The 15601-nt window shown below is 45.6% G+C and overlaps 1 protein-coding gene and 1 long non-coding RNA gene across 12 annotated transcripts in view; one reads left to right on the forward strand and one right to left on the reverse strand.

The window, feature by feature from the left end:
- Positions 1–15601, forward strand: part of LOC138738784 (histone-lysine N-methyltransferase SETDB2-like) — a 123203-nt gene that overhangs the window by 106771 nt on the left and 831 nt on the right. For 10 of the 11 annotated variants that reach the window (XM_069889697.1, XM_069889696.1, XM_069889694.1 and 7 more), the window contains 3 exons: positions 4193–4331; positions 11614–11903; positions 15340–15428. In XM_069889697.1, the coding sequence (XP_069745798.1) occupies positions 4193–4331; positions 11614–11903; positions 15340–15428 (518 nt within the window). Of the gene's footprint in view, positions 1–4192; positions 4332–11613; positions 11904–15339; positions 15430–15601 lie in introns of those variants that run through there. The other variant, XM_069889703.1, reaches the window with a different exon arrangement.
- LOC138738790 (uncharacterized) overlaps positions 3054–15601 on the reverse strand; it is a 46042-nt gene continuing 33494 nt past the window's right edge. The window contains exons 6-7 of the long non-coding RNA XR_011341736.1: positions 12167–12235; positions 3054–3685 (exon numbers count right to left, since the gene is read on the reverse strand). This is a non-coding gene — a long non-coding RNA (uncharacterized lncRNA). The remainder of the gene's footprint in view (positions 3686–12166; positions 12236–15601) is intronic.

Raw genomic sequence — 15601 nt, forward strand, 5'->3', positions numbered from 1 at the left:
CAACCCAATGATTCCAAGCCCAATGATTGTTCCAGATCTTCAATGTCAAGAAGACTTTGTGTCAGCTCTTCTTTCTTTCCATTCTTACCATTCTTTCCAAACCCATTCCCATTTCCATTTACCCTCCTCTTAGGAGACAATGATGACCGCCGATTTCTTCGCAATTCTGGCAACGAATTATCAAAAACTAAGGCATCGTGATCATTCTCAAAAAATTGAGATTGAAAGTTTCTGTAAAAAAAACCTTCAAAATTGCAGGATAATGAAAAGCAAACTTATAGCCCTTTCGCCATAAGACATCTTTAGCCAAATTAAATTCCCGTCGTCTTCTAATAACCTCTTGACTCAAATCGGCATAAAAAACACTCTATTGTCTTGAATCATCAATGGGGATTGACTCTGCCGTGCTTTCTGTACCGCCATTCGAAAATCATTTATCTTGATACTTCAAACAACGAATCAAGACCACCGTTGGTGTTTGTTCAGGAAGTGGTTTTTCTTCAAGGCTCTATGGGCCCGATGCAGTTCCAAACCTTCAGGAAAAACTCTTTACGCAATACCTCTGGGATCCAATGTTTAAAAAATTTTATTGGGTCAGAACCTTCAAAGTCCTCTGGAAGACCAACTATTTTCACATTATTTCTCCGGCTTTGATTTTCCAAAGGATCAATCTTCTTCAAAAAATCCTTTCTTTGAATCCCCCAATCTACAAAAGAACATTCCACTTTTTCCATTTTTTCTGTATTGCGTTCCACTTGATTTTGACATTCAGAAAAAGCTGTTTCAATTTTTTTTAAAATTATCTTGTACAATATCAACAGATTTTATACATCTGTTAATATCACTCTTAACTACAGTAATTTCTTGTTTCATAATTGACATTTCTTCACACAAAGTATTCATTTTTATTTTCACATCCATAAATCCTTGGGTTATTTGAGTTCCATTTGTTTTGACATATTATCCATTTGAAAAGCAATCCCTTCCAAAACCAATCCAGATTCCATAGCCACTTTTTGAGGTCTACCTTCTATGTACGGGCTCCTCCTCCTGGACAAATTCCAATAAGGTAAGTTCCTCTTCACTTTCAGTCACCATAGGTCCTCTGACTGTGCGGCTGCGGGTCTGGACACCCGACACCGGCACCCAGTCCTCGCCGGGGCGCCAGCGCTCGGGCTCCCCCACGGCCCACACTTTTTCCAAAAGGTCCCGGACTCGGGATGCTCTGCGCATGCCCGGCAGAACCGCCAGACGCTCAGGGGCATCTTCCAACACTATATTGTGCGTCCCCGGGCCACCCAACAATATTGCGGGCTCACGGGCCCCTTTGTTGGTCAGGCCGCCCGCGCGCACGGCTTCACGTGCACGCAGATTGGCTACGACCGAACTCACCGAAGTTGCCGGCGCCATCTTGCGACTGCAGGATCGGTGCTGAAGTCAAACTTGAATGGGAAGGAATCCTCTGGGGTTTGGAGACTCCCAACTATGACTCCATGGATTCAGCTGTGCAAGTAGGCCTCAGATCGTCTATACTTTTATATGGTAATTTCTTCTGAAGTTGAGTTTTAGATTTCTTCACATTAGTAGCCATAATCACTGTTATTCAAAAAACTATAAATATTATTTTTAACCACTTTTATATTTTTTAAAGTTGGGTATTTAATAATCCAGCTGGGGAAAGGTGGAACACACATCTTTCTTCTACGCGATCTTGCCACGCCCCCTGTGAGCTTTATTAAAGCTAACTTCTGTGCACAGTACAAGAATTGCCTGCAACCAGTGAGATTAGACTGTGATCCAAAGAATTTTTCTAATTATAAATATACATTACACACACCTGTGCTTAATATTAGAGAGGGGGTTAGGTAGGTTAAGTAAGTTGATAGTAATAAGTTAAAGTTTAATTCTGTTTTCTTGTTCAAATATAATTAAAAACTACCTTTGTGGTGCATATCTATTAATGCTGGTTTTTGGGGTCCTCTGGACTCTGAAACAGAGGAAAGAGAGTATTAAGGTACAGCATCTTATGTTTTGAAAGGAGAGAAAGGCAGCACGGTCACCTGTTATGTCAAATATTATTCCTCTTTTAATGTTTTTTGATCCATTTTTTTTGCCCACTAATATAATTGCATTCAAATTTGTAAGGAACAAGGTAAATGGAACAGATCTCTTGAATGAAAGCAGTTGCGCAAATCCCCTATTAGAAGTAAGAGAGAAAAAACTTTATGCTGTATGTCTCTGAGTATTATTTATATCTGTATGATGCTACTGAACCTTCTTTACTTGTTAGAACCCAAAAGCCCAAATGCAAATATCTTTATCAATCATGATCAGCACAGGCCTGTATTTGATTACAGTTTCCATAGTTAGTAAAACATGCTAGGAGCTTTAAAACAATGCAATTTAGCTGTTAGATTTTAATGAGATTTTAAACTAACTTTTCCCTACTTCTAAATAAATAATAAAGAAACGTGAGAATAAAGCAATGAAAGCAACACATAAAATGCTGGAGAAACTCCGCATGTCAAGCAGCATCCAGGAAGGAAATAGAAGGTCAACATTTCAGGCCATAACCCTTAATCAGAAATAGCAAGAATAGGTCAGAAACCCAAATGAAAGGGAGGGGAGGGGGAGATGCATGGGCTGGCAAGTGATGGATGAATACAGGTGAGAGGGAGAAGAAATGGCAAAAAAATAAGAAGCTTGGAAGTAATAGGAGAAAGAGGCAGAGGGTAAAGGTAGATACATTCTGATAGGGGCTCACTAGGTCATGGAATGAAGGGAAGGGGTGGTGAGCTAGAGGAAGCAAGGTTTGGGTGATTAGGTAGTAGAGGGGAGGGAAAAGAAGGAGAAATGGTATCAGAGGGATCTGGAAGAGTGGTGGGGGGGTGGTGGCGCAGTCTGAACCCCTTCACTCTCCTGCATCATCCATCTTCCTTTACCCTCTGCCTCTTCCTCCCATCACCCAGTTCCTTTATTCCCCCATTTCTTCCCCTTCCACCTATATTCACCTATCAACTGCCAGCCCATGATCCTCTCTGTTTGTTTCAGAATCAGGATTTATTGTCATGAACAAGTCACGAAATTCGGTGTTTTGTGCAGCATCATGGTGCCAACATTCATATTATAACCATTTTACAACATTACTATATAAAATAAAATAATAATAACAAAAATAGTGCACGAAAAATAAGGCAGTGTCCTTGGTTCATTGATTATTCAGGAATCTTATGGCAGCGGGGAATCCACTGAGTGCTTATCTTTAGGCTCCTGTACCTCCTTCCTGATGGTGGCAGAGTGAAGAGGGCATGGCCTGGGAGGTGGGGGTCTTTGAGGATAGAGGCTGATTTTTTAAGACACCGCCTCATGTAGATGTCCTCAATGGAATGAAGTCTGGTGCCTGTGATGACACAGGCCGAGTTAACAACCCTCTGGAGCTTATTCTTATCTTGAGAGTTGGCGCCTCCATACCAGGCAGTGATGCCACCAGCCAGAATGCTCTCCACGGTACACCTGTAGAAGTTTACGAGAGTCTTTTATTCAGACTTTGCCTTTTAGTTGTTATTCCTGAAGAAGGATTATGGCATGAAACATTGCTTTCTATAGATGGTACATGACCAGCTAAGTTCCTCATCTTTTTGTGTGTTTCTCCAGTTTTCCAGCATTTACAGTCTTTCTTGTTTGCCTAAAACAATTAAAATTATGTTATAATGTAAATCAAAACTTAGGAATGATGGAAAGTAATTATACAGTACATGAATATATGAAGTTATATTTTCCTCATTCCCACAGAGTTGCAGAGAGAATATCTGTGTCACTCTGATCTCTTCCTCACTTCTCCAAAAAGAATTAATTTATGCAGTAACAAAATTCACTTATAACACGGCAACCTTCAAAAGTCTGCAGATATTCCAAAGCAATGTGTTTTTGCAGAACAATAATTTTGTAGAGAATTGTATGATTTTGTTTTACTCAAAATATCATTTTGTCCCTCAAAATATCATGTCTGTATATCTGACAAGACTATATAGTCTTTATTAAGGCTTTTCATTTGCAAAATCCATGAAGATTTTTTACTCTTTCTGAGTGTTCGGGATTCTATTTACTTTTACTATTTTTGAATATCAGCAAGTAAGCGAGTTTCATTGATATCTCTGGCTGGAACAATCAGCTTGTATTTTTGTCCTTTCAGGGCCAGATTTTGGTAATGCCTAGTAGTTCCGAGGAGGATGAAAGTGAATCATTATCAGAACAACATAAACGACTCCCCAGATCATCTTCACCAAAGTGTAAGATTCTGAGTGACAATCAACTGATCAACAGTGATAAAGGTACTTCAAGAAAAAGTATATAATTCATTAAAGACCTAAGTCTGGATCTTACGAGGCTGTCGGGACTTCTGAACAATTAATGTTGCCAACACCTAAGTGGTCCACAGCAGCCATCTATTGCGGGGAAGCTATGCAACATATTTTCCTTCTCCTTGTGGATCTGTTTGATGGGCACATGTATAGATTAAAGATATATTGTACACTTAAATAAGCACTGGGATTTACTTCAATCAGATTCATAATATTTCCAGATATGCAAAGTTAGCTCTTCAAACAGCACATCACACCTGGTTTAATTATATTTTCTTTAATTGTGATATTTTGGATACATCGGCAATGACTATGAGTAGAGATTATCCATTAGGGCTAGTAGTTTTATTTTAAAAAGTGTTGCTGTTTGGACTCACTAATAAAACTACTATACCAGCTGTAATGGATAATCTCTAATCGTAGCCATTGCTGCGGAATCCAGAATGTCACAGTTAAAGAAAATATGCTTTTATACTTGGCACTTTAAAGGCTGATTGGTGGTTAATTCCTGGGATCACTTGCAAGTATGAAATGGGCTTATGTCATTTCAGAATTTGACATTCTGGTCTTTCTTGTTTATTATTGTCATGCTATTTTACAACTGTTTCAGAGGGTGACTGAGAGTCAACCTCAATGTTATAGGTTTGGAGCCAGAGGTAATAATGGAAAGTTTACTTATTTAATAGACATTAATGAACCAGTTTGTTTTAATGTTAATCCAACAATCTCAAGGACACCATGAAGCTCTTGACATTATTTTTTTAAATTTTCAAATAAGACTATAAAGTGTGATCTTCTGTTTGAAGAGCTAACTTTGCATATCTGCAGATATTAATAGCAATTTGTTCAATATAAATTGACTGGGCTTTACAATATGCATTATGGAGCTACTGATGTTAACAAAAAATAGAAGAACGTAGAAGAAAGGAGCAGCAGTAGGTTATTCAATCCTTTTGAGTCTGCTTTGGCAATTAGTACAAATGTGACTTTTGTGTGGGAAGTCCATCTTCTCAAAAGTATTAAGTGACTTGGTTTTCATAACCTTTTGTGAGAGAGAACAAAATTAGGCAGCATCCATGAAGAGAAAGTTAACATTTCAGTTTATGACCCTTCACAGTCACCGTAGTAAACTGATTTCAGTAAAAAATAACCAATTCCAGACTGTTTGTTTGGTACCATTGTTAATTATCAATTCCATATACCATGCAGTTCTTATCCATTGTTATTACTCAAATTAAAATGTTTTGGCAGGTTCTTCACCTACTGCGTCTGGACTAGATGTGCAGGGCACAGGAAGTCTATTCTTAAGAATAAAGATGCATGCACCAGCTCCAAAGATTATTTGCCATTTTCTCTGCATGCTTCCTGTATGACATTTACCACATGAGTTTTTTTAAACAAAGGTCAGGATACATCCTCTTTCTTCATTCTAATCTTTAACCACATCCTTTCATGAGAAGACTTGCCAGAACCAAGTTATTCAATGTCACATTGTCTTCCCCCAACTTGGCTGTGATAGGCCTTTACCTATTTATGTAATCCCTTAACTGTGTACAAGTTAGGTGATGGGATGGTGGTTATATTGCAGGACTAATAAATTGCTATTTAAAATCCTATAATATGATGAATTTGAATATAGCTTATTTTAAAATTAAAAAAAATAATGTCAGGAGCTTCATGGTGTCCTTGAGATTGTTGGATTAACATTAAAACAAACTGGTTCATTAATGTCTATTAAATAAGTAAACTTTCCATTATTACCTCTGGCTCCAAACCTATAACATTGAGGTTGACTCTCAGTCACCCTCTGAAACAGTTGTAAAATAGCATGACAATAATAAACAAGAAAGACCAGAATGTCAAATTCTGAAATGACATAAGCCCATTTCACACTTGCAAGTGACCCCAGGAATTAACCACCAATCAGCCTTTAAAGTGCCAAGTGTAAAAGCAAAATCAGCTCAGTGCCGTTGTCAGATGATGTCATCGCCAGGGATTGATGGCCTTGACCCCTAGTACAACCCCAGCCTCTGCAAATGCCAGTGTTGCAATCAGGTAAGTGTGAAACGGGTAATTGCACCAGTAGAAGGTAGAACATTCCTAACCCCGGGGATGGCTCCTTGCAAGTGTGAAAGTGTTCAGAGTCCCAGTTAGGAGTTGTCAAGTGTGAAAAGCCAAACCCCCATTCCTATCCCAGGACACTGAATAGCCAATTTAGTGGGATGCAAGTATGAAAGGGGCTAGAGATGCCACCAGTATTATAAACCCTGCAATATCCTCTTCAGAAACGTCCAGGGGTGCATTAGAATTGAGATAAAGATCTTATCAACACCTCAGATTTGTCCATTAACAACAAAAGAACACAATAGTATAGACTTGGAAACAAGTAGTCTAGGGAGTCTTTGGTATCGAATGGCAGTCAACAGTCATGTGTAACCACCTAACGTAATGTGTCAGTTGAGCAGCACGATTCAATTAAGGCAGCTGCACTGCTGCTGAAAGAACACACAACCAGACGGGTTGAGCTCAGTGAGCAGAACTGATTTATTGTAGGCTGTTGGGCTGGATTTATACTCCCAGCCCGGACCTGGTTGAGAACCGCGCTGATGTCACCCAGGCATCACGTAGTCCCCCAGCGCGGGCTTCTGAGTCCTTTGTTGAGAAGAAGGGGAAGGGCACCCCCCCAGACAGCGCCATTTTGGCCGGCTGCCCCGCCGCATGGATTACAAGTGGGGTTGGTTCGCTTGCCTAGTGGTGTGCCGCCACACAGCCCCCCCAGAACTGGTGCTAATGTCCTTTTTAGCTGGGCGGCCTCGCTTCTTGGGCTGGGCCACAATCACTGGTTTGGTGGGGTCGAGGTGCGCTGGCTACAGCCTGTCCACAGTAAACAGTTCCTCCCTGCTGCCGGTGTCCAGCGTGAACGTAGACTCTGAACGCTGGACAACCTTGTACGGCCCCTCGTAAGGTCTCTGCAGAGGTGCCGCGGGCAGGCCCCACCGAATAAAAACGTACTCTGTGGAAAGCAGGTCACTGGGGACGTGAGATAGCCGTGTGCCGTTTCTGGGCGATGGTGAGGGTGCGAAGGAGTCCAAGCGGGCCCGGAGATGGGGGAAGTAGCTCGTGCGGCGACCGCTGGGGGTTGTGAGGCGTGTTGATGAACTCATAAGGAAGTGCCAGCGGTGTGCCGTAGACCAGCTCAGCTGATGATGCCTGCAGATCCTCCTTGGGCGTGGAGCAGATGCCCAGGAGCACCCAAAGCAGTTCGTCCACCCAGTCAGGACCGGTGAGGTGGGCCATCAGTGCAGACTTAAGGTGGCGATGCAGAAGCTCGACCAGCCCATTGGCCTGCGAGTGATAGGTTGTGGTGCAGTGTAGCTCGATCCCCAACCTGTTGGTGAGCTGTGCCCAGAGCGCAGAGGTGAACTGGTGCCCCGATCACTGGTGAGGTGATTCGGAACGGCGAACCATGCAACCCAACCATGCAACAGCGCTCGGGAGCAGGAGTCCATGGAGGTGTCTGGCATCGGGATTGCCTTGGGGCAATGAATGGTGTGGTCCACCTCCATGAACAGTTAAAGGTTGCTCCGGGAAACGGGTAAGGGCCCGACTATGTCCACGTGAATGTGGCTGAACTGTTCCCGGATGTGCTCGAACTCTTGCACGGGCACCCTGGTGTGCCTGTGTACCTTGAACATCTGGCAATGGGTGCATATTCTGGCCCAGCCCATGATCTGCTTCTGCAGCCTGTGCCAGACGAACCGCTATGCCACCATCCGGACCATGGACCTGATGGACGGGTGCAAAAAGTCATGGATGTGATGGAAGACTAGCCTGCACTACTGCTGGGGAACCACTGGCCGTGGGGTGCCCATGGAGACATCGCACAGGATGGTGCTTCCGCCGCTCGGAGTTGGGAGGCCCTGGAACCGCAGGCCCGTGATGGCAGTCCTGAAGACTCGCGTCTCCTCGTCGGACTTCTGGTCCTGGGCAAGCTGGTCAAAGTCAAGGCCGGGCGTCAGCGCGCAGATGGCTGGTTGCGAGAGTGCATCGGTGACCATGTTGTCTTTCCCCGCCTTGTGCTGAATGTCGGTGGTAAACTCCAACACAAAGGAGAGGTGACGCTGCTGGCAGGCCGTCCAGGGGTCCTTCGCCATCATGAGTGCCTGAGTGAGGGGTTTGTGGTCAGTGAAGATGGTAAAAGTCCTCCCCTCCAAGAAATAGCGCAAATGCCACACCGCCAGGTACATGCCCAGTAACTCACAGTCAAAAACGCTATACTTGCTCTCTGGTGGCCAGAGAAGCCGACTGAAGAATGCCAGCGGCTTCCATTTTCCGTTCACCTGCTGCTCCAGGACAGCGCTGATGGCTGTGGCAGAGGCATCGACGGAGAGCGCCATATGCAGGTCGGTGTGCGGGTGGGCGAGTATGGTAGCCTTTGTGAGGGTGTCCTTGGTGGCTTCGAATGCACTGCAGGCCTCTGGGGTCTAGGTTTTGTGCTTGGCTGCCATGAGGACGAATAGCAGCTGCATGAGGCGCGCAGCTCCCAGGATGAATCGGTTGCAGAAGTTGACCATACCTGCGAACTCCTAAAGCCCCTTGAGATTGTCCAGATGTGGGAACTCCTTGATAGCGGCGACCTTCATAGCAGCAGCCGTGGCTCCCTCGGCTGTGATGGTATGGCCCAGGAACTGCATGGATTCTTTCCAAAACTGGCACTTGGCTGGGTTGATGGTGAGGCCGAAGTCGGCCAGCCGGGAGAAGAGGGTGCGCAGGTGGGCCTTGTGTTGCACCCAATCCTTGCTGGCAACGAGGATGTTGTCTAAGTAAATGAAGACAAAATCAAGGTCCCTACACACTGAGTCCATGAGGCACTGGAAGGTTTGAGTGGCATTCTTGAACCTGAAAGGGATGCGAAGGAATTCGAACAAGCTGAAGGGGGTGATGATGGCTATCATGGATATGTCCTCATGGTGCACCGGGATTTGGTGATACCCGCGCACCAGGTCAACCTTGGAGAAAACCCTCGCATCATGCAGGTTGGCTGTAAAGTCCTGGATGTGAGGGATGGGGTAACAGTCAGGAACTGTCACCTCATTGAGCCATCGATAGTCTCCGCAGGGGTGCCAGCTGCCAGAGGCTTTCGGGACCAGGTGGAGTGGCAAGGCCCACGGGCTGTCGGACAGGTGAATGATCCCCAGCTCCAACAGAAGCAAAAACTCCTCCTTCACCACCTGGAGCTTGTCAGGGGGGAGCCAGCGTGCTTTGGTGTGAACCGGTGGGCCCTGGGTGGGGATGTGGTGGAACACTCCGTGGTGTGGTGTGGCAGTGGAGAACTGTGGCTTGAGGAGGGTCGGAAACTCATCCAGGATTCGCTGGAACTCTTCTCTGGGCGTACTGATCATGGCCATCTGTGGCTGCTCTGTGCGGGAGGCGTCGAGGCGAATGGCCTGGAAAGTACAGGCATCCACCAGGCGCCTACCCCGAATGTCCACCAGAAACCCATAGGAGGAGGAAGTCAGTACCCAGAATGGCGTTCGGAAGGGATGAGACGGTGAACCTCCATGAGAACTTTCATCGGCCGATCTGGAAGTGGGCTGCCTTATCTCCATAAGTCCAGATCTCTGTTGCGTTGGCCGCAAGGTGGGGGGTCCTCGAGGTCGGTTCCTGGACTCGATGCCCGTGGCCGGGATGACGCTGGCCAGGATAGGCCCCAGTGTCGACAAGGAACCGCCTGCCGCTAACTGAGTCCCGCATGTAGAGGAGGCTGTGTCCTTGGCCAGCTGCCGCAGCCATTAACAACAGCCGGCCTGCTCATTTCCCTGGAACAAGCAGGGCTGACGGCACTTCCGAGCCTTGACTCCCCAGCGCTGGTGGTAGAAGCAGAGGCCTGGAGCGGATGCCATGCCCCTGGTTATGCTCTTGGTGGCCCCTGCAGGGGCCGGATGCTCTACCGCAGCACTAGGGGGGGGGCATGGCCTGGTCATGCCCATGGCTCGTGTCCTGCTGGACCGCCAAGCCCTCCGGGAATCATTCGAGCCATAGCTCTTGGGCCTTCTGAGCAACCTTCCTCGGGTCGGTAAAGCTCTCTTGGGCCAGTAACGGCCAGATGTCCTCGGGCAGATGGTCGAGGAAAATGCACTCAACGAGTGGGCAGTTGGTGTGATCACCCATGAGCGCGAGCATCTCGTCCATCGGGGACCTGTGCCCCAGGGCGTCGAGGTGCAGAATCCGAGCAGCACGGTGGTGCCTGGATAGTCCATGGGATCCAGTAAGCATTCGCTTGATGGTCTCGTATTTGCTTTCGGTGGGTGGGTGCTGAATGAGGTGGCCTGGTCCAGGGCGGCGACCACATGGTAGAATTTGGTCATGTCAGATGAAATCTGGCAGAGGTGAAACTGAGCCTCCATGTGGCCGAACCAGGTCTCCAGCTCCTGAACCCAGAATTCAGGCAGCTTGACAGCTATAGCACTGATCCCAGGTTCGCTCATGATGGGTTCAAAGACGTTTGAACCAGTCAGGGTCTCCAATTGTAGTGGCAGCTACACTGCTACTGAAAGAACACACACAACCAGATGGGTTGAGCTCAGTGAGCAGAACTGATTTATTGTATGCTGCTGGGCTGGACTTGTACTCCCAGCCCGAACCTGGCTGAGAACTGCGCTGGGGGGCGCTGACGTCACCTGGGCATCACGTGGTCCCCCAGCGTGGGCTTCTGAGCCCTGTGCTGAGAAGAAGGGAAAACCCCCGACGGCTCCATTTTGACCAACTGCCCCGCCGCTTGGATTACAAGTGGGGCCGGTTCACCTGCCTAGTGGTGTGCCACCACACACTGTGTAAAAGAATTAAGGATATCAAAGGCATGAATTGTATTCTGGGGCCTCCAAGTCATCATAACACTGAAATGGTATCGCTGGCAGTCTGGACTTTGAACAGATGTATTGAAACCAATACATGGAGTAAAACTCCAACCTAATTCTCACCAATCTACTTTGGCTTGTTTCAGTATCACCACATGTTTATTATGAAGGTGAAATTCTGTCTTCTCATTGAAACCTCTTCCTTTCTCTGTATCATTATAGATATACAGTGAAACATTTCACTTTTGTTTCAGATGACTGCTGAACAGGTATTGAAATTGACCTAGGTGCAGCCATGATCACAACTAAATACTCTCTGGCTGATAATTTGTGTGGTTTAAGTGTAACATTAGAAATTTGCCTGTCTTACAAACTATAAATTTTTAATTTTACAGGAGTTTTAGAGAACAGAAACAGCATTGATTATGGGAAAAGCCATTCTGTCCCTTTCAGTGGAAACATTTTTGAGAGTTCATTGTTGTCTCAACAAATACAACAAGAAGCAGAAAAACAAGAAAATAAAACAGATAATGAAAATATAAATAGAGAAAACAAATTGGTCCAAGGTAACGATTGCAAGGAACAGGTGCCAAAATTACAGAGATTCTGGGAAGGTGATGACCTAACGGATGGCTATTACTTTCTGGATGCTACAGAAGAAGGAAACATAGGACGTTTTCTTAATGTAAGTATCCAATATTGCAGGAAGTAATAAGTGTAAAATATTTGTCAGCTTTCTTATATTTCTTTGCAAGTTTTATGAATTTCCCATTACTGTAAAAGTAGATGATGTATATTTTGACAAAAGAGGCTAAGGCAAAATGAGCAATGAACTCTAATGGAAAATTGAACATATTCCTTCACTTAAATAGTGCTTTAATTGTTCAAAACTTTTAAAAAGCAACAAATGCTGGCAACACAAAAACAGAAAACATTGCATGCACTCACCAAGTCAGGCCTCATCTATAGAGAGAGAATCTGAATTGTTACTTTGGGTTGAAGACCCTTTGTCAGAACCTGGAAAGACAGAATAAAATTGGCTTCAAATTTCAGAGAAAGCAGGCAGATGGATAAGACAAAGGGAATGTCTCTGCTAGATTTAGCTGAATGTTGCTCTGAGATTGAATTATTGAATTGTTAATGGGGAAGCTTAAAGGTGACAAATAAGACTGGTGTGCTGTTCATTTCCTGGTTCCAACTTTTTTCCACTTAGTATGAGAATCTCATGTTTCCAATAGCTCAGTTTTTTTGCTCTCACTGCTTCTGTTTTCCACCAGTAGATATTGGGTTTCAAACTCCTTGTTTGTTGCAAGGACATCAACATTTTGATATTCCTGATTTATCCCACTATTTTTCCCCATAAAAAGAATCTTGTTGCATTTACGCTTAATACCAGCTTTGGCACTTAATATTTTTCTTAGATAAATGAATATATGTTTCCTTTGGCTTCACTATATAAATGGTGTAAAATAGTTGGAAAGTTTTGTCATTGCTGAGTTTAGGGATAAACTCTTGATAGAATCACCTGAAATTTAGATCAAGGAGAAACTGTCTTTCATTATTCACAGTATGAATTTACATGGATTGGAATTTTACCATTCCCATTTCTTTACGTTCAGCTTTCATTTATTTATAGAATGCTGTTCCAATGTGGATAATCTTGTGTTAATAACTTGTAGCTTATCCTCTTCATTTGTGCAGATCATCTTGCTGTATTTCCCTCCATCCCATAACTCTTGATCTAAAGGCTTGCCACTGTTTCTGAGGGCTCATTCAGTTCCCCTTCATCCCATCCTTTCCTGGCTGAACTTATTTTCACATTGAATAACATCTCCTCACATCCTCCAAATCAAAGGTATAGTTCTGGGATCCTGCGTAGATCCAAGTTGTGTTTGACTCTCTTTGGGATTCATAGAACAGTCCTTGTTTCAGCTGCACTCTGAGCACTCACCTTCATCTCGTTTCCAAAACATTGACTATATTGGTCCTGGTTCCTGGTCAACCGGCGGCTTTACATCTACCTAGCATCCATAAAGAATCATAACCTCGCCTCCCTCGAGAGTGCAGCCACTTTGACCCTCCATGTGGATCCTCCACTTGGCCCCGGCTGCCTGCCTTCCGTAACTCCTAACGCCACGGCTGCTGACCTCCTGATGAGGCCACGGCCATTGACTGGAACAACGACCCCGGCAGCCTACCCCCCCCCCCCCCAAGAGCTCTTAATGCCTTGGCTGCCGACCCGAGCCTGACCTTGGCTGCCCACCCAATGGAGCTCCCAACACTGCTCACTCCACCCAGGCCCCGGCTGCAGACCCCATGGAGCTCCAACGTCACAGCCACTGATCGCAATACCAATTCCGGCTGCGGACCCCCACAGAGTTCTCAATGTCATGAACACTCACCAGAACACCAACCCCAACCATGGACCCTACGGAGTTCCCAAAGCCATGACCGCTCACCACAACACCAAGCCCGATCCCCTACTTACCGGAGCTCCTGACACCTCGACTGCCGACTCCAGCAGAAGAAGATGCTGGAGCCTCTCTCGCTGACTCACACCACATGGCTCCCGAGTCTTGTTACCAGAGTCTTGATCTCACAGCTGGATCCCACTCACTTATCCCCCTCACTACTACTTCCCTATCCTACACTCCTCCCCATTCCATTCCATTCTCCTCCTCCCTGCCCTCTCCTTCTCCCCTACCCCAATCCTCAGAACTTAACTTTTACCCCCCCGACCTTCCCTGCTCCTCATCTCCCCAACCCTCCTATCCCCGCCAATCCCCTTTCTCCACCGTCCAATCTCCCCCACCTCCCACCTTCACTCTCAGACCTCCCCAACCCACCACCTCCCACTCCCCCCCAACACCCATTATAACACAGATCCCCATTCTAATCCCTGTTTGGTTTTTACTATCCCCTCTGACCTTCCCCTCTCTGAGAGAGAGTGCTCAGTCCTCAATAGAGGCCTCACCCTTGTCCCCCTCCGCCCACACCTCAATGAGTTCCGTGCACGCTGCAATGCCAAACTCTTCTTCTGTCGCCTCCGGGCCCACGTCCGTAACCGCGACTCTCCACTCTCCACCCAAGACCCTTTCTCCCATTTCAAGTTTTCTTCATCCTCCTGGACACCTCATCCTGGACCGCTGCCCACTCTTGTCCTTTTTATTTTCAACTGCTGCCGACATCAACTTTACCTCCAACCTCACCTCCTCAGAGCGCTCTGCCCTCCACTCCGCAACAATCCCAATCTTACCATCAAACCCGCTGACAAGGGTGGGGTAGTTGTGGTCTGGTGCACTGACCTCTATCTTGCTGAAGCCAGTTGACAGCTCTCAGACACCTCCTCCTATCGACCCCTCGCACAGGACCCCACCACCAAACATCAAGCCACTGCCTCAAAAACCATCTCCAATCTCATCACCTCCCCTCCATGGCTATCAACCTCATTCTCTCCCACCCCCGCACTGCCCGTTTCTACCTCCCACCCAAGATAAACTCAACCATCTAGGTAACCCATTGTTTCTGCCTGTTTCTGCTCCTCTGAACTAATTTCATCCTACCATGACTCTATCCTTCTCCTCTGGTCCAATCCCTCCCCACCTACATCTGCAACACCTCACATGCTCTCCATCTCCTCAACAACTTCAAATTCCCTGAACCGGACCGCCTCATCTTCATGATGGATGTCCAATCCCTTTATACCTCTATCCCCCACACAGAAGGACTGAAAGCACTTTGTCTCTTCCTGCTGCTGTCCCCTCCCTCCCTTCTCCACGTATTATCTCCTGCCCTGCCATCACCACCTCCCCTCCCTTCCCCTTCCCACTCTTGTTCTGATGCTCACCAGCATTTTCTCATACTTTGATGAAGGACTCAAGCCTGAAATGTCAGTTATGTATCTCTGCCTTTGCTACATAAAGGGCACAATTTGACCTGCTGAGTTTCTCCAGCATTTTGTGTTTTCTCTTCAACCATGGTGTCCACAGAATTTTGTGTTTTACTTCTGGTTCCTGATCATGTTACAGTACTTGTATTTGTCATCTTACAATTTCCTATGTTCAACGTAATATTATTGTTTGTGCATTCTGATCTTGTATTCATAATCTGTTTGCTTACAGCACAGCTGTGATCCAAATCTCATGGTGCAAAGTGTTTTTGTGGATACTCACAATAAGAATTTCCCCTGGGTGGCATTTTTTGCCAATAGGTAAGTGAATATTAACAGACAAATACAAAATATTTATTTGATAAACGTAATTTTGGACAATTATTAATTAGAATTTTGAAAAACAGCTGATATAGGATTCATTTACTTGTTACACACCAATATTGGAACTGGATTTGTTTAATAAGTATACTACAATATTCATATATTTGATC

The sequence above is a fragment of the Narcine bancroftii genome, chromosome 7 (genome assembly GCF_036971445.1).
Source record: "Narcine bancroftii isolate sNarBan1 chromosome 7, sNarBan1.hap1, whole genome shotgun sequence".
Lineage (NCBI taxonomy): Eukaryota > Metazoa > Chordata > Chondrichthyes > Torpediniformes > Narcinidae > Narcine > Narcine bancroftii.